The sequence below is a fragment of the Hesperophylax consimilis genome, chromosome 4 (genome assembly GCF_061612785.1).
Source record: "Hesperophylax consimilis isolate HC1 chromosome 4, BYU_Hcon_1.0, whole genome shotgun sequence".
Lineage (NCBI taxonomy): Eukaryota > Metazoa > Arthropoda > Insecta > Trichoptera > Limnephilidae > Hesperophylax > Hesperophylax consimilis.
Genome location: NC_142839.1, coordinates 15,880,957 through 15,905,826, shown reverse-complemented (window position 1 = coordinate 15,905,826; position 24,870 = coordinate 15,880,957). Strand labels below are relative to the sequence as shown.

The following is a 24,870-nucleotide window of genomic DNA, read 5'->3' as shown; positions in this document are numbered from 1 at the left end:
TTGTGGTGGGAATATTTCCTGTCCACCGTTTTCCAGAGTTCTCGTTTCCTGCTTCTAGAGTTAACTCAGCCTACATTTAACTACTAATTGCATCGCTGTGAACTAGTGCACACATTTAGTGGATCTACAATAAAATTGTTTTGAGAAATGTCGAGAGGAACATACACCGTGTATAAACCTCAAAGGCCAGATTCTAAGCAAGACTCTTGGAGATCTTGTACCTGTTCAGTTATTATCTTTGTGGTGATTTGTCTCCTCATCCTTCTAGTTGCCTGGCCGTTGAAGTACAAAAATGCAGAGAATGGACATGGCCACAATAAAGAGGTACGTTTTTTTTATTTTTTATTTGTGATTATTATTCATTATTTGCCAATTAATACACAATACATACTTTATTTTAATAATATGTGAAATAACTCATATATTTGAATAATTTATATACCACCCTACCACGGATATAAATTTTTCGTGGACTGTGTATTTATCCACTAAGCTGATTTGAATACTTAAAAATTGCCTCTAAATGTGGTCCTCTACAAAACACCAGGGGTTTTCAAGCATCATATGGGACTTCGACTTGCAAAACCCTCTCTGGATATTTTTTGACAAAAATTGCAGTTTTCTAGCGAATTGTCAATTTAGTCGATGTATCGACAAAATTCAAAATTATTTACGAATTTCGCAAAAAAAAAAATTTTTGTTTTTGGATTACTCGCAATCGTACTCGTAATCCCGTTCCGGTTGTAAAATGTGATGTGGAAAATCCGCTCCGAAGAATCGACCAATGAGATGTCTTTATTCAAATAAAGATGCTTAAAATCCAATATGGCCGCTTTTGAGAAATCGCTGTTCTACAGAAAAATTCGGGTCAGTTTTGCTTCAATGAAAAAAGGTTAGTTTTTAGTAGGAACATTGGATTTATCTTTGATGATTGGGAGAATCTCTTCCAATAGAATGAAGGAAGAGTCCTGTAAATCCAGATACATGGAAACGTAACAAAATACGTAATGACAAATATTTAAAGTTTTGACATTTCATGTTATATTTTGACATTTGTCAGTGACGGTCCGTGGAAATTTATTATTTGATGGCTTCTTGTAAATTTGATTTTTAACTGATATTATATTAAAAACAAAAGGTTTTTATTGTCTTTTTCATAATAGCAAAAAGCAATAGTTAATGATTTGATGAAGAACTTAAGAAGATTTACGTTACTTTATACAGGTATTCTGCAAAAAAATATCTAAAGGGTAGGCATAATAAATTTCAAGAGGTATCAGTGCCTTTCTTTAAAGAAAACAATATTAGGAAGTTTCACGGTGCATTTTACGCAACTGCGAAGAAAGATAAAAGATGAAAACAGGAAAAAATATTACATAAATTGTCAAAAAATCATTGTTATTTTTTTAAAGCGTCAAAACACAGGTATCCAAATTACTGCAATAATTTGGCGATTATCTCGGAATCAACCAAAGCTTCCAGGGCAGGTTTTGCAAGTCGAAGACTCATATGTAGTATGTAACGTCACCCACTTTTAGAATAAGGTTAGTCGGAGGAAGTGCGGCATATAAATGAAAGATTTGAATTCGATTAGGATTTTATAAATGAATAAGAAGTCTTAGCGCGGGAACCGTAGGAAAATTGTAAAATATAATACATTCATTTTAGTAATGGCTGACAGCTGAATGCACATACTCCGTGAAATGCCTCAAAGGCCGGCCCTAAGCGGGCGCAGTTGGAACAGAACACTCCGGGTGATAATACCTCCCCTAAAACATCGCCCTTGAGATTATTTTTCATAAAAACGGTGCTACACGAAAACACAAATCATGCAAATATTATTGATTACGGTGATCTCCTACATAGGTGTCTACTGGTTTTAAGGGGTGCCAAAATTTTACTTGCACCAGGCTCCGTTTGGTGCAGGGCCGGCCCTGAATGCATCCGTCTATTATATGTTTTTTATAATAAACACAGAAATGTATTAATACGTATATTGAAAATGTTAAATGCACTTTATAAGCCAGCTCTTGTAGTTTCGTGATATAATTAAATAAAAACTAGCAAATATGTAGGGTTTCACTCTCTTGGGGGGTAAAAATCAAAATCATTATGAAAGTAAATATCTGTCAGACTAAAAGTGGCGTAAAATAAAAGAGTCATCTAGAACTAGTCGACTGTGATAGTTTTAATATAGTATCTTCCTAGATGTCGCACACAGTCACAAATTAGTTTTAGCTTTGTTTTCTCATTAAGTCTGAAAGACGCGCATACCCTATAGACGCACTTCCCCAACTGCCCTTAATCTATTTGTTTTTTTTAAATTTGAATACCACTCAAGTCCCAACTGCTTCCAACTATCTGGAGCCAGCATTACATTGGGGTATGTTGTGAGACTGAAGGTAATAAGGAGGGGAAGGAGATGCGGAGGAGGAAGGCGGGGAAGTATCTGGCTATTCAGATCTGGTTACCAAACACAGTTAAAGCCATTTCAAGCAATGTTTCAATTTTGAATGGTGGTCTTACACCAGGACGATACTGAGAGGATCTTCCACCCTGATTGTGTGCTTATGTACTACCTGAATATGATTTGATTATTATTACTTAGCTTAGATTACTTGGAACAATTCCAATATTTAATTACATCATGGAGGACTATGTTTTGAAAATCTTAAACGTAATGAAAATTATTTTTGCACAAATTAAATTAAATACCTTTAAATTTTATATTTTTGAGTCACATTGTACAATTTTCACAGAACATCGAAGGATATAGTGCAGCATATAAATCAGATGCCGAGACAATTCCAGTAAATAATACAGATAATAAAAAAACTGCCAATGTTATCAGCCAAATTCCTTTGACCACAACACCAAGTGAAACAGAAGTTACAGCTACTGCATTTCGTAAAGGGCATTTTGCCGGTACAACCCGATTTCATAACTTTGAAGAATCTACCCAAACATCAACCACAACCGCCACCACCCATCCTCCTTTGATAGAAACGAAGACCGTAAAAACTACAATCGAAGGCTTTGTTAATAGAACTTTATCAGAAAGTGTTTCTACAACAGAAACTCCTACCGAGAGGGAAGAAATTATAAACAAAACCATTCCGATTCTATTAGAACATGTACCTACATCAAAAACACACACAGAAACAGAGAAAACACCCACAACACACAAATCCATCCCAATTTTGTTAGAAAATGTATCTACATCAGAAACACACACAGAAACAGGGGAAACACACACAACATACAAATCCATCCCAATTCTCTTAGAAAATGTAACTACATCAGAAACACACACAGAAACAGGGGAAACAAACTTAACATACAAATCCATCCCAATTCTCTTAGAAAATGTAACTACATCAGAAACACATGCAGAAACACAAACAGAAACAGGGGAAACAAACACAACATACAAATCCATCCCAATTCTCTTAGAAAATGTAACTACATCAGAAACACACACAGAACCAGGGGAAACAAACACAACATACAAATCCATCCCAATTCTCTTAGAAAATGTAACTACATCAGAAACACACACAGAACCAGGGGAAACAAACACAACATACAAATCCATCCCAATTCTCTTAGAAAATGTAACTATATCAGAAACACACACAGAAACAGGGGAAAAAAACTTAACATACAAATCCATCCCAATTCTCTTAGAAAATATAACTATATCAGAAACACATGCAGAAACACAAACAGAAACAGGGCAAACAAACACAACATATAAATCCATCCCAATTCTCTTAGAAAATGTAACTACATCAGAAACACACACAGAAACAGGGGAAACAAACACAACATACGAATCCATCCCAATTCTCTTAGAAAATGTAACTACATCAGAAACACACACAGAAACAGGGGAAACAAAATTAACATACAAATCCATCCCAATTCTCTTAGAAAATGTAACTACATCAGAAACACATGCAGAAACACAAACAGAAACAGGGGAAACAAACCCAACATACAAATCCATCCCAATTCTCTTAGAAAATGTAACTACATCAGAAACACACACAGAGACAGGGGAAACAAACACAACACGCAAATCCATACATTCTGTTGGTACTGAAGAAATTAATTCTCAACTAGAAAATGTCAAAAGTGTTTCCAGAACATTTGATAATTATAATAATACTGTAACAACACAAAATGAACCAAATGCTTTGGAAAATTCAACTCTTTCTACCCCTTTGTCCAGTGTAAAAGACACAACTGATAAATCACTTAAAACTGTAGAAATTTTGAAAGAAATTACAAAAAGTTATGAAGTTGCATCAACAACTCCTTACGCAGCTCCTAAAACAATTACAGAATCATCCTATTTTAAATTCTCACCATACCAAGACATAACAAGCGAAGAAGAAACAAATGTTTGTGATACAAATACTTGTAAAAACATTGCCAGTAAATCCTTGAGTTTTATGAAGCATGATGAGAATATCTGTGAAGACTTCTATAGTTACGCTTGTGGCGGCATTTCTAAAGATTACTTGGTAGAAAGAGACCCATCCGCTGACTTTCTGAAGAGGTTAAAAGGTATGTTTAATTATTATTTTGTAAAGGCTTACTGGTGTTCAGTATTTTTAAAGTGTCAATCACTTTTTATGCATATGATAAAATAGAAATCTCATATATTTACAGATAATTTTTTAAATATTTTATTTTCAGACTCTATAGAAAACACAGGGAAAGACAGCTCCAAATATGCGGTTGCATTAAAGAATTACTTCACTTCATGTATGAATTACGATTACAGCAAGGTGAAAGCATTAGACCCCGGTAAGTGTGGCAACTATACCAAGGCCTTCGAGCAGACAATAAAATTAAGAACTGCAGTTTCAAAATTTGGGACTGAATAATAGTGACAATTTTTAAATCTGCAATGGTGTCTGTTATTCCTTATTTCACTGTCACCAAACTCTATGGTTTTTAGTCAATTATTTTCCTTTTTCTTACTTTATACATTTTTAACTGTATTTTGAATAAAATGATGTGCGTATTGCCCATCACTTAGCCCATGCCAATTTTCCTTAGAGCGAAACCAATAAAGTATTTTTAATAATGTGTTTAAAAAATAGTAGTAAGATTTTTGACTATAAGTCGGTGGTTTCAGGTTCCATTCCTGACCATGAATAACTATATTTCATACAACCAATACAGTCGACTACTGTTTCAGGTTCCATTCCTGACCATGAATAACTATATTTCATACAGTCGACTACTGTTTCTCGGTAGGAAAGTTCAATCCTCTGTCAAACTATATTATTATTTTTTTGAGTCTTAATAACATTTTAAAATAGATGTATAATTTAATGAATAATTTAAGTATAAAAACTTTGTTTTTACGGGTTGATTTTTAAATTATTAATATGTTAATTTGCGTTTTTTCTTTTCAGCCCAAGAAGCTTTAAGTGACGTTGGATTCTTTTGTGACAAAAATACAAAGTTTCCTTCACTCACCTCCTTACTGACCAAATTGTTGAAGAAAAACTTCCCAGTTCTTTTTGATGTGAGACTGGACGTGGACCCTCAAACAAAGAATCTTAGTCTTGTCATAATGCCAGTCTTTCCCGACATGGAATATGACAGTCTTACGAGAAATAATGAAAATGAGAAATTCATCATTGATAAAACAATGTTCAGAAAGGGAGAACTTAACCTCACAGAAGCATATATGATGCACGATGATGCTCGGAAAGAAATTTCTCAGTATTTGCTCGAGGTCAGACAAGCTTTAGAGAGTTTCAAGGTTTTTGATGGAAAATTGGGAAATAATCTTTTATCAGAAGTACTAATATTTTTGGAGTTAACAATTTTAGATGCTCAGAACCAAGTAAGTAATTTTTATTATTTTAAATTTATCTGCAAATAAATAACTCTACATAATATGTATATTTTTTATTTTATTTTAATATAATGTATGTTATTCATTTGAACATTCTTTCAAATGTGTTTTAAACATTTATACTGATCCAATAATATAAAATATTTAGTATAATTTGAATCAATAAAGTAAAATATATTATGAAAATAAAACCATTATAACAATGAAATTTTATTTATTTAATTTGTTGTAACCGACCGGTTTCGCTTATCAAAAGCGTCTGCAGGGTACAACAATAAACTGTTTGTACCCTGAAGATGCTTGTGCCATGTGAAACCGGTCGGTTAAACAAAATTAAATAAATAAAATTTCTTTGTTATAAACAAAGTAATTGTTTTATTTTCATTTATATGTCAATCCACAAAGAGAGAGATAAAAAAAAAGAAAAATATATAATATAATTGATCTATAATATAATTCAAATGTATAAAGTCGACAGCAAACTATCATCGCATAAGTCATCCCGAAATCTATGCGAATACATCGGTTGAATTAAAATTAGTTTTTTTAAATGTAAGCTATTATTTATTCTATTTTGTTTTCCCATGAACACTTAGGCCATAGGCCCATTGTGATTTCTCCCATTTTATCTCATTCCTTTAACAGGAACCCAGTCCTTTTTATAAAGTTCACCAGGGTTGTCATTGGATATGAGGCTATGTCTTCTTGTTCCACAATATGCCTCATATCTCTTCTCCATTCCTCCTTGGTTCCTTGAAGGCCCCACAATGGAAAAGTCCACTACCCCTGGTTCCCTGAAGACCCCACGAGGGAAGGTGTCATCTCTCCTCTCCACTCCTCCTCGGTTTCCTGAAGACCCCACAACAAAGGAGTCCACTCCCCCTTGGTTCCCTGAAGGCCCACGAGGGAAGAGGAAGTATTTGAATGGTCCAATTTTCGTTCCACAAGCATTTAGAGAAATAGCAGGTCCACTCCAGCAGAGCCCCGTTTACTAAATACTAAATACTCCGAGATGCGACCCTGTTTCTTGGAGGCACCGTTTGTGACACTGTTCCTCAGGTCGTTCAGCCTGATCACGGTAGCTCATGCCTTAGTTTGGGATGGCTATTGCAGGCCGTGTATCAACTCCCTGAGAGATGGGTTCGCCAGATTCCTTCGATATTCAGATTCAGACGCTCTCAATATACATAGTGCAATAGTTATCAAACTCATTCAAATTTCAGTGCAACCAACTGCAAACAAATTTCTTTAAACTTTGTTTTAAACCACTTTATTGAGTTATATAGGTCGACCGGATTCGGTTGCACTTAACCTTCTTCAGGACAATGGAAATATAAACTTTATATTTCCAACCGAAACCGGTCGACCTATATAAAACTCAATAAACTTTTTTTCATTTATATAATGTCAAGCCACAAAGTGTTTGCATTCTTAATGATTATTTTTAAGGTCATCCAGCATTTTTGTATTATAATAATATATGTGTGTACTCTTTTATCTACTTTAGCGTGATAATAAATTAATTAGCTTAATGCATTAATTTTTTCTTATCTATGCATGCAATGAAATTAATCTGTGTGTGTGTTTTTTTTCAGTTTCTACCAACTGCCATTAAAAGGAGGAAAGAATTTCAATACAAGATTTTTACATCAAAATCTCTTCCAAATCTGCAAAAAAGCCTTAATCTGGTAAAACCATTAATCAAAGATAAATAGCTCAAATATATCATGATAGTAATCTAGTTAGGTATATCTGTCCTTATGATGGATACTGTAACGCTGTCTGAAACGTTGGTGTAAGAAGGAGGAAGTGCATCAAGGCATAGAAACCCAAAAATGAATCACGATAGTTAGGTATTGTATTACCTGCTGTTGGTTAGGTACCTGATGAGGCGCACTCTCCTCTTTCTGGCAATATTGAACCATTACAATGTTAGTTTCGAGAGGGGGATAGCAGTAGATCACATATACCACAGCCGCGTAGATAAGGTTAAAAAGGAAATTATACTTGTATTGGCGTAATTTATGCATAACACAATCTCATTTATAAAAAGCCATCTAGTGCAAGTTTTCAACACAGTTAACTTTATTGAACATTACAGAGTGAATCTATTCAATAAGGAAGTTGAGTGAAAAATATTTTGACTTATAAAAAATATGTTCATGTAGATAAAAAAATATCGATTCTAAAAATATAAATATATTTCTATATTATTATTCTTAGAATTAGTTAAACGTTCTTGAAAAAGCATTCAATAGCAATAGACTGTAGACGCTCCACGATTGGTCGAAAGAATTCTGACGTCACATGTGTCGTGACTTGTACGTTCAACGGATCACCTATGGTGCATCTCTTTCTATTACATGAGAGATGGTCGGTTTAGATGAGAGAGGTGTATAGGCCAAAGGTTTATTTGGGTTTGTCAAATATATGTACGTATTTGTTGTTATTATTATATGAAATGGATTTCTAAAGATACATATTCGTATAGTGCTTTATAATAATATGTTGTTTATTGCATAACTTAGAAGTTTTTATTATTATACATGTCACATAGCATGTGATACACTTCAGGCCGCCGGCCGCCCAGAAAGGTCTCACAGTGAACTGGGCTGTAAACCGTTATTTTACTTTTGGTCTTTACTTTTCTGCGCGGTGGTCCTGAATTAGCGCGTGGAACGTCAACAAATAGCGAGGCAATACCGTACCGGGCGGGAAAAGCAAATATTCTAACTTAAAATATTAATTTAACTATTAAATCTTAATCAATTTTCTTTTTTTTTAAAAACATCAATTCTAATAGACGGTTAACATTGGTAAAAAAATTACTGGAATTCCTTGTTGAAGAATTAAAAATTTTTCCATACAAAATGCTTGAGCGTCGTGGTTTTCACAGTTCTAATGACGTCACACCACACCCCGCCTCTTACCGCTCGGATTCCGCTCGTTTTGGCGGGCTTAATAAAATTTAAACTTTGAGAATTAATTTAATTATGAAAACAAACTTTAAAAAAAAAAAAAAAAATACCAGTATTTAAGTTTGAATGCGAACATTGATAAAAAAAAATAAAAAAAATGGACTCAACTTCCTTATTGCCAGATGACCATATTTTATTGTATCTTTAATAAAAAAGTGGTATAAATTTTACGCGGCGCGTAAGGTCAGGACAGTGAAAAACTTGACCTATTACGATGGAGTTTGTTTGGTTAAAACCTGGTCTTAAACCAGGCACGAGGCTGGCTTTACCACATCAACGGTGAACTATTTATATAAATGTGGTTAACAACATTACATTCCCAGCCACATGTGGTTTAGGTTGGTAAATTCCCTGTACTTTGTATTGTAGGTTATCACAATATTAGGTAGGTTGGTAGGAACCTACTCATCTACAAGCCGATCCTAAAATTGTAGGCTAAAAAACTTTTGAAAACTGGTTATTTTGTTCTGTAGGTAATTAGTAAATTTCTCCTTTAAAAAGAACAGGATTTGTGACTTAAATGTTTTGCATTGTTTTGAACTCTACTCTTTGAAATTCAAGTAGACATATTGTTGTGATAATATTATGGTAGGATTTTACTAAAATAATACTTTATTACAGGTGAACTGGGAAGAATTGCTCACCGAACTTGTCGGTCCCTTACCAAAAGACATTCATGTTCAAGTTTATTTCATGTCTTATTTATCTAAAGTAATGGATGCTTTGAAGACTACAGATAAAAGGTGAATTTTGAAACATTTGTCTTTCTTTTCATGTTTTTTATTAGGATGCTGGGGGTTTCAAAAGCCGCAGCAGATGAAGCACTACATAATAGAGAAACTTCTCCTTCTCATAAGCAACGCGCGCTGCAAAAAAGGGTTGCAATAGAACTGAGCTCTCAGCGGCAAATCATATATCCTTCTTTATGTCATTACAAGTTAATGCTAATGAGTTTGTACTTCCATATATTATGGAATAAATGAACAATGATATCTCCAATTGGGGTATGTTGTGTTGGGGAGGGATTGGGGTGTGGAAGGATATGGGTAAGAGGAAGGTGGGGAAGTGTCTGGCTATTGGTCACCAAACACGGATAAAATCATCTCAAGCAACATTTCGATTCCTAATGGTAGTCTTTCACCAGGGCGATACTCAGAGTATCTACCAACCTGTTTATTTATTATTGATTTCTTTGAATAACCCCACTCATTCACAATTATCTTTTTTTCACCTTTTAGAGAAATGCATAACAGTATTTTAGCCCTCTACACACATCATCTGTACAAACAGTATGTGTTGGAGCAAAAGAAAATTGGTGAAAGGACTTCGTACTGCCTCAAAATGTCAAGCAAACAAATGCAAGATGTCAGTTCTGCCCTGTACCTTGAATCTTTCGAGAAAAACGAAATCACTGATCTATACAAACATTCCGAAGATATATTTGAAAGACTTGTTAACACATTGTATTCGGAGTTTAATAAGGACTGGTTGAGTGAAATTAAAAACGAACAATTGGCAAAAGCAACTATTGGGAATTTGTCATTGCTCGGTGTCGGAGATCATTTGCCTTGGAAAAATCCACAAGACTTAATTGATAGACTTGAAACGGTTTGTAACATTAATTATTCACTATCATAAACCCAGTCAGTTTGGTACATCCACTATTTTCTACACAATTTTTGTTAACTGTTGTGCTTCATTTCATTACGTTTATTTTATTTTTTTCAGTATGATGTGAATATATCATGTTTTATAGTAAATACCAATGCATTACACGAAAGAAATCGAAAACTCCTTTACAAGCAGTTAGGCAATGATCCAATGATACCAGAAAATCTGTAAGTAACTTTTATGACACTTAATCAATATTATTTAATGTATAAACAAATTTAACCCTTAGGGGGCGACAAGAAACTTCAATAAATAAAAATATTTTTTTGTTAAAGCCAACACACTGGCAATACTCGATAAAGTGACATTTTATTTTTTGTCTTTTAACTAATCTAGTAGAGGTTATATACAAAGGCAAAATGAATGTACAATTTCGACACTGCAATTGCAATGCTTCATGCTTTAATGCTTGGGCATGATTATTCAATACTGCAAATGCGACCCCTAGGGTTTAATACAGGTACTAAATAAACACTTAATCCTTTCAATACCAGAGTTCCTTCTGAGGAACATGAACAAAAAAATTAATATAATTATAAAATAACAAATATTATAATTAACAAATACTGTAAATATAGTGACATATCCCGTTTTGGCTGTTTTGCTCGGACTGGGATCCATTATTATTTTAATGTTATCTTTATATTTATACATGTTATACTATAAATTATTATTTTTTTTAATCAAATAATTGTTTGCGCGTTAGATTTTTTTTCCTGACTAATAAAAAAATTAACCCTTTGAGACGTAAAAATAATGAAAATCGAATTAGAAAAAAATCTAAATTAGTGAGCAAAAAAAAAAAAAATTGTTTAAGGTGTCAAGGTAAAAAAGTTTAAAATATAGTCTATATGTGGAAATAAAAGTGCGGTACTGATAGGGTTAAGCTACATTTTTATCGTTAACACTTCATTGTAGTTTTTGCTTCAGACCAATAGCATGTCTTATATTATTATTTGTAAAAATAACGGTAACCTTTTTGGTTGATCTGAACATAGTTTCGCTTATTAATGGTTTTTTCTAATTTCATCAATTTTTCTAATGAATCTACAAAACAAACAACGCTTCAATCAATTCTATTATTTCTAGGTGGACTATCCTGTATTCTCCGTTTGAAACCAAGCTTTCTATAGTAAAGTCACTTGGTGGAATTGGTGAGTGATACTTCATATTAGTACTCGATTTTGGTACATGCATACTCCTATATTGTAATCATGTTATCACTTGCAAAAGAAAATATCTATAGCATTTGATTTATTCTGACTTTACTAAAGGCAACTGGGTCGGTAATATACAACACAATACAAATGTTTTCGTTGTTACACTAAACACTATGCAATATATATAAATTTAAAATTCCTTTGTACTTCCATTTTTTCTTTAACAATAATAATAACAAGTCTAAGAGAAAAGATTTTCGAATATCATCCAAGCAAGATTTAAGATTACAACGCCCCTTCCGTATCTCACTAAAGAGCTGCCATATAAATTATCTGTGTATTATATTAGTATAAAACATTCGCGAAAGTCTGCGAAATTGCTCCAAATATATAGTCGGTCGGGCGTGACAACAAACGGTCATAGTTTTGCGGTTTAATCAAATAAGGTAGGTAGGTACCGGATTTTGTATGCGAAATTCGAAACGTTTTTCATTTCTTAAATTTAACCTCTCTTAATTGAAGAACACATTGTAAAATGTCAGCATCTCTTCGCTTCTATTTTTGTAGTGTACCAAAGTGTAAAATTACAACCATGTTGTACTCGACTCAATTTGTCCATGTTCCTGAATGGGGACATTCAGATATTCATCGGGAGATGGTAATAGAATTAGGTGTTTATGTGGAAACGTTGACTCCAAAAATAAACATTAGTAGTATTTATATTGTTTGGTTGTCAGTTTGCCCATGAATATATCCTTAATAATATATATATTTATTTTAAATATTAAACCACAATTTTATTATAGAGCTTAAAGTTGTCCAAATTATGTTGCAATTTTTCCAAATCTACCAAAAAACAAAACCGACACATAAAAATCACCTTACAAAACCAAAACGAAAATACTCGTGTGAATTCAGAAGCCCGCCGATCCAATGATGCCAACCGAACAGGGGTATTGATTAATTTGTTGGTGTTTAATTCGTAATTAAATACAGTGAAACCTCTATCTATTGGTTTTAAAGGGACCTATCGAAATAAACGATGAATGCGGGAAAACAATGAATGCGGGATTAAGAGGACAAAACACTAGGAGATACGGTCCAGTAAAGATACCGTCCTCCCAATCTGCATAACCGTTGGTAGATTAAAATTATAAGAAGAAAATAAGTTTTAGATGTAAATAAATGTATTTATTTAAAAAAATACAAAGCTAAACAGAAGAAATTTTAAAAAAAAGTTTATTGCATTGTAAATACATAATCTTTCATCGACATTTGTTTTTTTACTGGTTTATTTCCGCAAGTCAACAGTATATTTTCGGCTTTGCAAATGATATTCTTTTCGGCATCAGTTATTGAGTGTGCGTAGTAGAAAGTTTTCAATATTTCAAAGAGAGCTTCTGAAAATGAAGTTACAGGCAGCGGCTCCTCTTCATCAATATCGACCTCTTTTGTTGTCTCCGTCAATCTTGCGTCACACAAGCTTTCGATAGTTTCTATCTCACACGTTGGAATATTGTCGTCGAAAGTAACAAAATTGTTAAAATTTGTCAAATTTGGTACCAAGAGATAATAATTTAATTCTTTACTGGTTTTTCTAGTTTTCGAAGATTTTCCGCACTTTTGAATTTGCTCCCGAATTTCGTTTTTTTTTCAAGAAAATAGAATTTAACGTGGATGCCGCGATTCCTAAACGCTTGGCTATATCGACGGGTTTTTCAGCGGGGTTTTTTTCCACCTCTTCGATAATTTTCAATCTTTCTTAAAGAGTACGTACTTTTTTCATCAAACGGCTCATTTCGAAGATAGTTTAAAAGCTCAAAAAGGATAACTGCAAACACTCCACTAAGTTCGGGTATCTAGCGACAACTGACGACAACTAGCGACTGATGGCGGCGACAAACTGTTATTCTTTCTCTTTTTCTCTCACAATTTTCGCGCATCGTAACAAGTGCTGTCTGGCGCCGTTTAAACCTAGACAAAATATATCAAATACTCGACGTAATTCCTACGATGAATGCGGGAAAATGGTGGACGTAGAAACGATCGATGCGATCTATTTTTGTATGAAATGAATTCGGACTAGAAGAAATAAATGATACATCCGGGAAAACGATTATTTGAGGAACGATAGATAGAGGTTTCACTGTATATCTATTTGAATTTCACATTTGTTTTTGTGAATGAATGAATGAATGCATATCTTGGAATCGGAAATTAACCCACTTCTCGACATCCCATCGAGCTGAAACTCGGTAGATGGACTCGTTGTCAATGATAATGCATTCTATCAACTTTCGGTGGCAATCTTGCATAAGCAAACAGAGATATACTCATTTCTCTGAAATTGGATTGGTCGGTTCTACCCAATCGGGATTTGGTGCAGTTGTTAGTATAATTTAACTATGAATAATTATATATCTACAATAAAACTATATAATAATATTCAGAATCGATTTATAAAAATTTTTCTAAAGAAAAAATACTTTTACATAATATACGGAAAATCACTTAATCATTTCAATAAATTTTATACATAAGATGAACCACCATAATAATTTTATACATAAGATGAACCACCATAATAATTTTATACATAAGATGAACCACCATAATAATTTTGTACATAAGAAGAACCACCATAATAATTTTATACATAAGATGAACCACCATAATAATTTTATACATAAGATGAACCACCATAATAATTTTGTACATAAGATGAACCACCATAATAATTTTGTACATAAGATGAACCACCATAATAATTTGTGTTTAAAGCCATAATATTTTTCACTGAACCTTTTTTTGTAATTTCAGTTGTACCATTGGGAGCATTGTCGTACCATTTGGGCGATACATCTTATCCAAAATATGTTTCTATGGCTGATTTGGGATTCAACATAGCAAAACAGATTAACTTGTATCTGGAATTATCTACTGTGAGAATCTTAAAGAAAAATGATGGTGCACAACCTGAAAATCAGTTAATAATAATAAAACCAGCAAATGATGAAACTTCTATGTTTGTTGAAGTAAGTTTGTCAATTTCTATAGTATAGATCAGCGGTCGGGGAACCGGGGTAAATTACCCCAAATGGGGTAAATATGTTTTTTTTGGGTAATAAGGAAATTTTTCTAGTTTGCTATTTTGGAAGACTGTGAAAATATTACTTTTGATGACATCAAGGATACAGTTATAAAACATCTTACCAAACTCAAAGAGCGGTTCTCTGACTACTTTCCAGATCTTGGTATACATACTTTCAATTGGGTTGTAGATTCTTTTAAATGTGGAATTGCTAACATACCAGAAGAACCTCCGGGTTTGGCAGAAACAATACTTGAACTTCGATCTAATACTGAAGCACGTATTCAATTTGAGAGCAAAGCCAATCTGTCGTCTTTTTGGATATCAAAAGCTACGATTGCACATAAGGAGGGGGTAAAAAAGAAGCTGCCATTTGCAACAACCTATCTTTGTTAACAAGGCTTTTCCACTCTAATGAACATAAAAACGAAGAACAGAAATCGATTAAACGCCGAAGACTGTATTCAAATTGCTCTTACATCAAAAAGTCCCAATTTTGAAGTAATTGTATCAAACATGAAGCAACATCATTTCTCCAAAAACTGAAAGGGAAACATAAAATCCTAAATCAGAATTTTTGTTTGATCCGATTTGAGAATTTTATTTTGTTTGTCTATTACATATTTACTATTTTCATGTAACTTTTTTTTTCCGTGTAGATTAATTCAATAAATAATATTTAAATATACATTGAGTAGAAGACTCTTTTCAAAATTGGGGGAAGGGGTAATATCGACTTACCCAAAAATATTTTGGGGTAATGGTTACAAAGTTCCCCGACCGCTGGTATAGAGTGTACAAATTGTAAAGCGGATTATGATGTTTTTAAAGTGAGTACCTACCGCAGAAGCTTCCAACCGTCTTCGCAAGTGGAGAATCTTGCGAGGCTGAAGGTAGTGGGGAGGGGGAGGAGATGGGGAAAGGAAGGTGGTGAAGTACCTGGCTATCCAATATGGCTAAGGCCATTTCAAGCAACGTTTCGATTCTGAATGGCGGTCTTTCACCAGGGAGGTACTGAAAGTATCTACCACTGTTCCACAAACATTATTTTGATTGAAAAAATTCAGAAATAACACAAATTAATAAAAAAAAAATTACTTGTGTATGCTGGGATTCAAACCCGCGACCTTGTGATTCATAGACAAGCATCGTAACCACTCAACCACAGAGGCTGTAAAATTTTTGAAAAAATTATTATCAAAAAGGAATAATAAATTTAAACTATGGAAGAGAAACAGAGGTCCCCAACAAATGACCTGAAAACTATTGATGATTCAATCCAATATTGTATTTGTATGCCTTTCTTGAAAGAATTGAGTTTTTATACGAACCAAATTATTTATTCGTATTCATATTACATATGTACAGGCGCCAACAAATAATTTGTCTTAATATTTTAAAGAATATCTTGCAAAAAGTGTATTTTGGTGTTTAACTGAGATGATACTCTACTATTTATTTTTCAACTGTAAAACTTGTGTTTTTTTAGTTGAACCCAAGTGATCTATCAACTGAAATAATAACCAATGTGGCAGGGGCTAAATTAGCATATATGACATACAAAAACTATGGAAGTGAAATATTATCAAAAGATCTGCCTGTTATTTGGGCTAACAAAACAACTGGACAGGTATGTCAATTTCTTTTACTTGTGTCGAAGTACCTATATAATTATTATGTAGGTACTTAAATGTCAATCAACAGATTCTATTTATAAGCTTGGATAATCTCTAAATAGTATGCCCGTCTGTCTGTTTGTGCGCTTAGTTCTTCTAAACTATGCAACGAAGTTTGATAGGGTTTTCACTATCATTTAGGGATTTTGTTCCGGAAGGTTTATGTATAATACATGGATATTATATTAATTGAAAGTAGGGAAAAGTCAAGCAAAGCCGGGTAAACGTCAGCTAGTGGATAATAAAATAATTTTTATAAGATTCAGTGAAATGCATTAGGTACTAATTAAACAAGTTTTTTTGGATTTAAAAATCCCTGTAATAAGTAATTTAAGACAGTGAAAGTGTTGAATACTAGAATTCAACTTGATGTTTTCTTAGAAATATTTAATTACCAATAATTCACAAATACTTTTAAAAGTTTATTTATCAAAACATAAAAATATATAGGTTTTAGATCATAGGTTTTTGAATTAATTTATTTTTATTTTTAATGTAGGGTGTCTTGTTATCCTTGCTGATTGATGGCATTGCATATTACATAGTAAAAATGTATTATAAGCTATGTTAAAATCCTTGATTCAACCTAAACAAGCATTTTCAGTATCTGAAACTAACCAATTAACCATCTCGCCGTTTCTCTGCAGGAGTAGCCAGCACAATTCTGTCTTGGCACACACTTCTTGCTTCATTCACATTCATACATCGTCTTACACTGCTCACCTATTATTCTGGCTCTCGACATGGTCTGATTCAAGTATTGGATTTCTCTTGATCGTACTGTGTCTTCCTTGACTTCTTCTATCATTCACTTCCACATCATAATAGTCTCCTCACATTCCTTAATTCATTCTTACATTCTTGCATGCTTTTCCACACATTCCTCTCAGAGATCTCATTCACATAGCATTCAGTTTACTTTCATGCTTCATCTGCCAGTTCCATAATTCTTACATAATATCAAATCAATAGGTAATAGTCTCCTCACATTCCTTAATTCATTCTTACATTCTTGCATGCTTTTCCACACATTCCTCTCAGAGATCTCATTCACATAGCATTCAGTTTACTTTCATGCTTCATCTGCCAGTTCCATAATTCTTACATAATATCAAATCAATAGGTAATAGTCTCCTCACATTCCTTAATTCATTCTTACATTCTTGCATGCTTTTCCACACATTCCTCTCAGAGATCTCATTCACATAGCATTCAGTTTAATTTCATGCTTCATCTGCCAGTTCCATAATTCTTACATAATATCAAATCAATAGGTAATAGTCTCCTCACATTCCTTAATTCATTCTTACATTCTTGCATGCTTTTCCACACATTCCTCTCAGAGATCTCATTCACATAGCATTCAGTTTACTTTCATGCTTCATCTGCCAGTTCCATAATTCTTACATAATATCAAATCAATAGGTAATAGTCTCCTCACATTCCTTAATTCATTCTTACATTCTTGCATGCTTTTCCACACATTCCTCTCAGAGATCTCATTCACATAGCATTCAGTTTACTTTCATGCTTCATCTGCCAGTTCCATAATTCTTACATAATATCAAATCAATAGGTAATAGTCTCCTCACATTCCTTAATTCATTCTTACATTCTTGCATGCTTTTCCACACATTCCTCTCAGAGATCTCATTCACATAGCATTCAGTTTACTTTCATGCTTCATCTGCCAGTTCCATAATTCTTACATAATATCAAATCAATAGGTAATAGTCTCCTCACATTCCTTAATTCATTCTTACATTCTTGCATGCTTTTCCACACATTCCTCTCAGAGATCTCATTCACATAGCATTCAGTTTACTTTCATGCTTCATCTGCCAGTTCCATAATTCTTACATAATATCAAATCAATAGGTAATAGTCTCCTCACATTCCTTAATTCATTCTTACATTCTTGCATGCTTTTCCACACATTCCTCTCAGAGATCTCATTCACATAGCATTCAGTTTACTTTCATGCTTCATCTGCCAGTTCCATAATTCTTACATAATATCAAATCAATAGGTAATAGTCTCCTCACATTCCTTAATTCATTCTTACATTCTTGCATGCTTTTCCACACATTCCTCTCATAGATCTCATTCACATAGCATTCAGTTTACTTTCATGCTTCATCTGCCAGTTCCATAATTCTTACATAATATCAAATCAATAGGTAATAGTCTCCTCACATTCCTTAATTCATTCTTACATTCTTGCATGCTTTTCCACACATTCCTCTCAGAGATCTCATTCACATAGCATTCAGTTTACTTTCATGCTTCGTCTGCCAGTTCCATAATTCTTACATAATATCAAATCAATAGGTAATAGTCTCCTCACATTCCTTAATTCATTCTTACATTCTTGCATGCTTTTCCACACATTCCTCTCAGAGATCTCATTCACATAGCATTCAGTTTACTTTCATGCTTCATCTGCCAGTTCCATAATTCTTACATAATATCAAATCAATAGGTAATAGTCTCCTCACATTCCTTAATTCATTCTTACATTCTTGCATGCTTTTCCACACATTCCTCTCATAGATCTCATTCACATAGCATTCAGTTTACTTTCATCCTTCGTCTGCCAGTTCCATAATTCTTACATAATATCAAATCAATAGGTAATAGTCTCCTCACATTCCTTAATTCATTCTTACATTCTTGCATGCTTTTCCACACATTCCTCTCATAGATCTCATTCACATAGCATTCAGTTTACTTTCATCCTTCGTCTGCCAGTTCCATAATTCTTACATAATATCAAATCAATAGGTAATAGTCTCCTCACATTCCTTAATTCATTCTTACATTCTTGCATGCTTTTCCACACATTCCTCTCATAGATCTCATTCACATAGCATTCAGTTTACTTTCATCCTTCGTCTGCCAGTTCCATAATTCTTACATAATATCAAATCAATAGGTAATAGTCTCCTCACATTCCTTAATTCATTCTTACATTCTTGCATGCTTTTCCACACATTCCTCTCATAGATCTCATTCACATAGCATTCAGTTTACTTTCATCCTTCGTCTGCCAGTTCCATAATTCTTACATAATATCAAATCAATAGGTAATAGTCTCCTCACATTCCTTAATTCATTCTTACATTCTTGCATGCTTTTCCACACATTCCTCTCATAGATCTCATTCACATAGCATTCAGTTTACTTTCATCCTTCGTCTGCCAGTTCCATAATTCTTACATAATATCAAATCAATAGGTACAATTCCTCTGAGTTATTGAATGTAATGTTTTTTTTAAATAATTTATTTATACTGGGTTTTTATAGACGTGAGAACAATCCAGTCATAAAAAACTTAGTTAATACACAAATAGGTGTCACAATTACAAAAATCTACTCATACATGGGATAAATTAATTTTCAAACCTATAAATAAAGATTCAATAATAAAAAAAATAAAAATCCAAAATTATAGCATTTATGAAAGCTCATTCAAATGACAAATATCTAGTACAAAAAAAGGTAAGAGACAAAAAAAGACACAAATTAAATAGAGACCAAGTAATACATAATATAATCAGCGCAACATATTTTTAGCAACAGCAGAACATTTTTTCTGAATCCAGTAAATTAAAAATGTCTACTTCACTCTATCTTATTATATAGTTTGATACATTTGGGACAGAGGACTAAAATAGGCGATATTATTTGTAAATGCATTCAGGTGAAACATGCTATGGCATCTTAAACAATGGGAATTGGGAAACTTTATTTAATATCGCTAAGACATAATGCAGTATCAAGATGGCCGTCAATCATTTTGTGTAAACATAAATTAGATCAGTCAATTGCCTTCTAATTTTAAAAGTATTAATCTTGAAGTATTAAAAATGTAAGTCGTATGATCTAAGATAGTAATTTAGACTACATTTGAAAGTAGCATTTTTTTAAAAACGATTCTAAAATGTTTTAATATTTACAGTAATGTGGATTAAACATGATTGAGGGTCTTTGAAAGGTTTACATATTCTGTGAATGAATCCCATCATTTTAAGTGATTTGCATTTATTGTCGTTAATGTGCACATCGAATATAAATTCAGAATCAATAGTGATTCCTAAATATCTTAAGGAAGACTCTTTTTTAAGAATAGAATTATTAATAACATAGGAAAAATCCTTTACAATGTCGAGTGAAGTTTAAAGTATAACATTTTGTGCATATCATTGACAGTACATCAGTTATTTAGTGTAACAACGTCATTTTGAAGCAGTTGATGATCGGAAACAGACTTAAATTTTTTCAAAAAAAGGATAATCACAGTTTAATTTTGAACCAAGGTCATTTATGAATATTAGAAAAAGCAGGGGGCCAATATTTGACCCCTGTGGTACTCTAGAAGTTACAAATATTGGGGGTTATTTATATCCATTAATAAGCACTAATTGTGTTCTGTTATAAATTGAAATAGGTCTCCAAGTATTCCTATTTGATCAAGCTTTTTTAGTAAGATGGAGTGGTTAACTTTATCAAAAGCTTTTTGGATATCAGTATAAATTACATCTAATTGTAATCTTTCATTCAAAGAATTTCACACATAATTACAAAATTCCAAAAAAATTTAATTGATAGATATGTGATGAACAAATTCATGTTGCTTAGCGCAGAGAAGAGACTTAAAGTGTGTTTTTTATTTTTTGTATATCAGAGGTTCAAATACCTATAGTAAACTAATTGGTCTATATTTATTTACTAAAGGTTGGTCACCTGATTTGAATACTGGTACCACATGTGCTTCTTTCCTCAAGTCACGAAAAGTTCCCGTGGCTAAAGATTCATCAAAAGTAATAAAAAGCGTTACACATAATACATAAATTTTGTTTCAGTTGTATTTCCTACTTCTGGCTCAGCAGTTCTGCACGAAGAGGCCCGTTTCGGATAACCTCTTGGGGCTGTTTGAAGGTGGTCAGCTGCCCCCTATGATCGTCATGAACAGCATTGCCATCAACACGGATGAGTTCTATGACCTCAACGGCTGCAACGGAGACTCCATCATGAATGCCGCAATCAAGGTCTTGTCACCGTCGGTTACCAGCACAACTGAGATGGACCCTATGGACTTCTCTGACAGATAATCGTCCAGGGTTTATTATGTAATGTAGAATTCGGAAGAAACCAACATCTTGTATTATCAGAACCTACAAACTTACTGTGAAACTCTCTTATGAGATTTTCAAAGGGACTGGAAAAAAACTTTAAGCCTGAATTATGTGACAACTTTATAGAAGATTCGAATTTGAGCTGAGAATTATTATGCAGAAGACTATGTAATCTAATATGATGTAATTTGTATTCTAGTCCAATATGATTATCTTGAACAGCTTTCTCATGAGACGCTGGTTTATGACCAGATTTTTAAGTGTTAGGTATTTAGTATATCATTATTAAGTTTTGTGCATTTAATAATAACAGCAAATTTAGTATGTAATTTGAATGAAAAATCATTTATACATTTTTTATTTTCAAAAGATAGTATTTTGAACATTCTACAAAATTGTGTTTTTAATGCATAAAACAGTGGTTAAAATTAATTGGATTAAAGTGGATATTACTTTCCTGTGTGTTTTTTTTAATAATTATGTCCATTGAAAAACCGTGCTAGTAAATGATTTCCTTTCGAAAAATTGAAATCCTTGGGATGAAAACCTCAAAGGTCCAAGTTATTCAAAAAGATAATATAAGTCATGGAGATGCAAAACCTACTCTGTAAATTTCTGCAGGTTTTGGTACATTAAAAAAAGTACTTTATTGAATTGAAAATAAATATAATATTAATATTATACATAAATAGAATAATGTACAATTATTTTGATTTTTAGTATAAAAGGTATATTTTTTCAAATTATTTTCAAGGTGTTCGAAACGGTTTTTTGTGACTCCAGATTTCCTAAAAATTTGATAGCGGTTTTTGCAACTCCACAAATGCATAACATGTCATCTTTGGGGATGCTGTGAAAATGGTACACATTGAGGACATAGGACTCGGAAAATAATATATCAAAGTTTTCATAGAGCCCCAACGTCGGAGGGGTCCTGGCTAAGTACCAAAACGATGCACGTTGAGAACACAGGAGTCAAATTCAAAATGATAATAGCGGTATTTTGTATTTTTTTCAATTATTTAAAACTTTTAAATGTTCTCAAATCTCCAAATCACGATTCAGTGGCATAGCACTATCTTGCATGAACCTCTTCAATAAAATTATAGAAACAATTGAGTTGGGCAATTTTTTGTTAAAAATTTCTAATTTTTTCGCAATCAGCCTCGAAATATCTACATTTGTAAATTATTGTAATGTGTTTACATATTCAATAATAAAAAAAAAATTGTAGTTTGTTGTTTTCCTGTTGGTTTACAAACGGCCCTCAAACGCAGTATGGCCATGCCCCCCATTCATGGTTTAAGACGGCCCTGTTCACAACCCCGAGCAATGCCGGTTTATACGTAAAAAAATCTAGTGTATTCTGACTACTTTCTTGTTCCTTCCCTGTAAGCTCTATAAAAAAAATACAGTGTGTGGCAAGCCTACGCACGACGGAAGTGAAACTTTAAGTATTCTTCTCTCTCTCTTTTCATTTCATATTATAATTATTCAGAATGCTGTACATTATAGTTTTAAAAAGCATAAATTTATTTATAGGCGTGTTGTTAACAAATGAACGTTTAACTAGATTCCTAATATTGACATATTTATAAGTAGCATGTGATAAAAAAAATTAAAAGTTATAAAAATATGGGATTTGAACTCGGGTCCTGCATAACGAGTGTCGAACGCTCTGCCTCTAGACCGCGAGGAGAGGTATCTCGCGCGACGAGAACCTCGTATACAACGTGTACTCCTCAATTGACTTGTCCCGCGCCAATTTTCGTTTTCAAACACGGCAAATGAATAATATCACATAACGTCTCGTTTACGCTTTATATAGGGTCGAATCGAAGATATATCGGCAGCGTGAAGTCATATCTGTCGTTTTTCAAAATATTTCCGTATATTTGTCCGTTTTGGAAAAGATCAATCGTGTTTTAACAGTCTCATACCCGTATGGAGTCTGAATTTGAAAAACATATCTAAATTTTGAAAAACTCACTTACGGCTGTGTTTTTTACTAAAAAAACTTGTCACGCACGTCTGCGAGGGTAATTAGTCGCGTTATCGCCCTTGATTAGTAATTTTAATGATTCAAAATAAAAATAATTAATCAAAATACCGAGCGACTCTACCGGCTCGATTTGTAAGCTATATTTCGACCAAAATATCATATAGTCAAAATATCTAAAAGTCGCAGCACGAGAGCATTTTATCACTTTTCCTCGTATTAAAAAAATCACAAAAAGAAAAAAAAATAGTTAAAGCGGGGATCGAACCTCGGTTCTTCACGACGACAGTCGGGCGCTCTGCCCTAGACCGCGAAGCTGAGTTTGGAGAGTGACCTAAACTAGGTATATAATATTAGCTAGGCTCCTATAGCGAAATGATCACGGTTTTTCGTGACGGTCATGATTCGGTTTTACTCCGGTCCTCGAAATTGCATGACGCGCGTAAAGAAGTTTCACTTCAAAAATGAAAATTGTGTTTGCATTATTAACTTGATCGGCTATAAGAATGAAAATACAGTGTGTGGCAAGCCTACGCACGACGGAAGTGAAACTTTTAGTATTCCTCTCTCTCTCTCTTTTCATTTCATTCTCTCTTTTTTTCTGTATATTGACATATTTATAGGTAGCATGTGATAAAAAAAATTAAAAGTTATAAAAATATGGGATTCAAACCCGGGTCCTGCATAACGAGTGTCGAACGCTCTGCCTCTAGACCGCGAGGAGAGGTATCTCGCGCGACGAGAACCGCGTATACAACGTGTACTCCTCAATTGACTTGTCCCGGGGAAATTTTCGTTTTCAAACTCGGCAAATGAATAATATCACATAACGTCTCGTTAACGCTTTATATAGGGTCAAATCGAAGATATATCGGCAGTGTGAAGTCATATCACCTGTCGTTTTTCAAAATATTTCCGTATATTTGTCCGTTTTGGAAAAGATCAATTGTGTTTTAACAGTCTCATACCCGTATGGAGTCTGAATTTGAAAAACATTTCTAAATTTTGAAAAACTCACTTACGGCTGTGTTTTTTATTAAAAAAACTTGTCACGCACGTCTGCGAGGGTAATTAGTCGCGTTATCGGCCTTGATTAGTAATTTTAATGATTCAAAATAAAAATAATTAATCAAAATACCGAGCGACTCTACCGGCTCGATTTGTAAGCTATATTTCGACCAAAATATCATATAGGTACCGACCGTAACTTCTAGCCAATTACTCGAGTGAACACCTGCCGGTCTAGAGTCTCACTAAATGGATTTAGACATTTCGG

The 24,870-nt window shown here is 33.3% G+C and overlaps 1 protein-coding gene across 1 annotated transcript; it reads left to right on the top strand.

The window, feature by feature from the left end:
• Positions 1 to 90: 90 nt before the first annotated feature.
• LOC149424288 (uncharacterized) lies at positions 91 to 22,787 on the top strand. The gene is made up of 12 exons (XM_089651418.1): positions 91 to 324; positions 2,760 to 4,572; positions 4,705 to 4,815; positions 5,433 to 5,869; positions 7,477 to 7,569; positions 9,481 to 9,602; positions 10,098 to 10,467; positions 10,588 to 10,697; positions 11,620 to 11,684; positions 14,511 to 14,725; positions 16,271 to 16,411; positions 21,323 to 22,787. The coding sequence occupies exons 1-12, from the start codon at positions 148 to 150 to the stop codon at positions 21,569 to 21,571; spliced, it is 3,903 nt and encodes a 1,300-aa protein (XP_089507544.1). The 5' UTR covers positions 91 to 147; the 3' UTR covers positions 21,572 to 22,787.
• The last annotated feature ends 2,083 nt before the right edge of the window (positions 22,788 to 24,870 follow it).

Coding starts and splice junctions, on each gene's coding strand:
- LOC149424288 (XM_089651418.1), top strand. CDS start 148: ATGTCGAGAGGAACATACACCGTGTATAAACCTCAAAGGCCAGATTCT. Junction 325..2,759: donor GACATGGCCACAATAAAGAG/GTACGTTTTTTT, acceptor CAATTTTCACAG/AACATCGAAGGATATAGTGC. Junction 7,570..9,480: donor TGCAAAAAAGCCTTAATCTG/GTAAAACCATTA, acceptor ACTTTATTACAG/GTGAACTGGGAAGAATTGCT.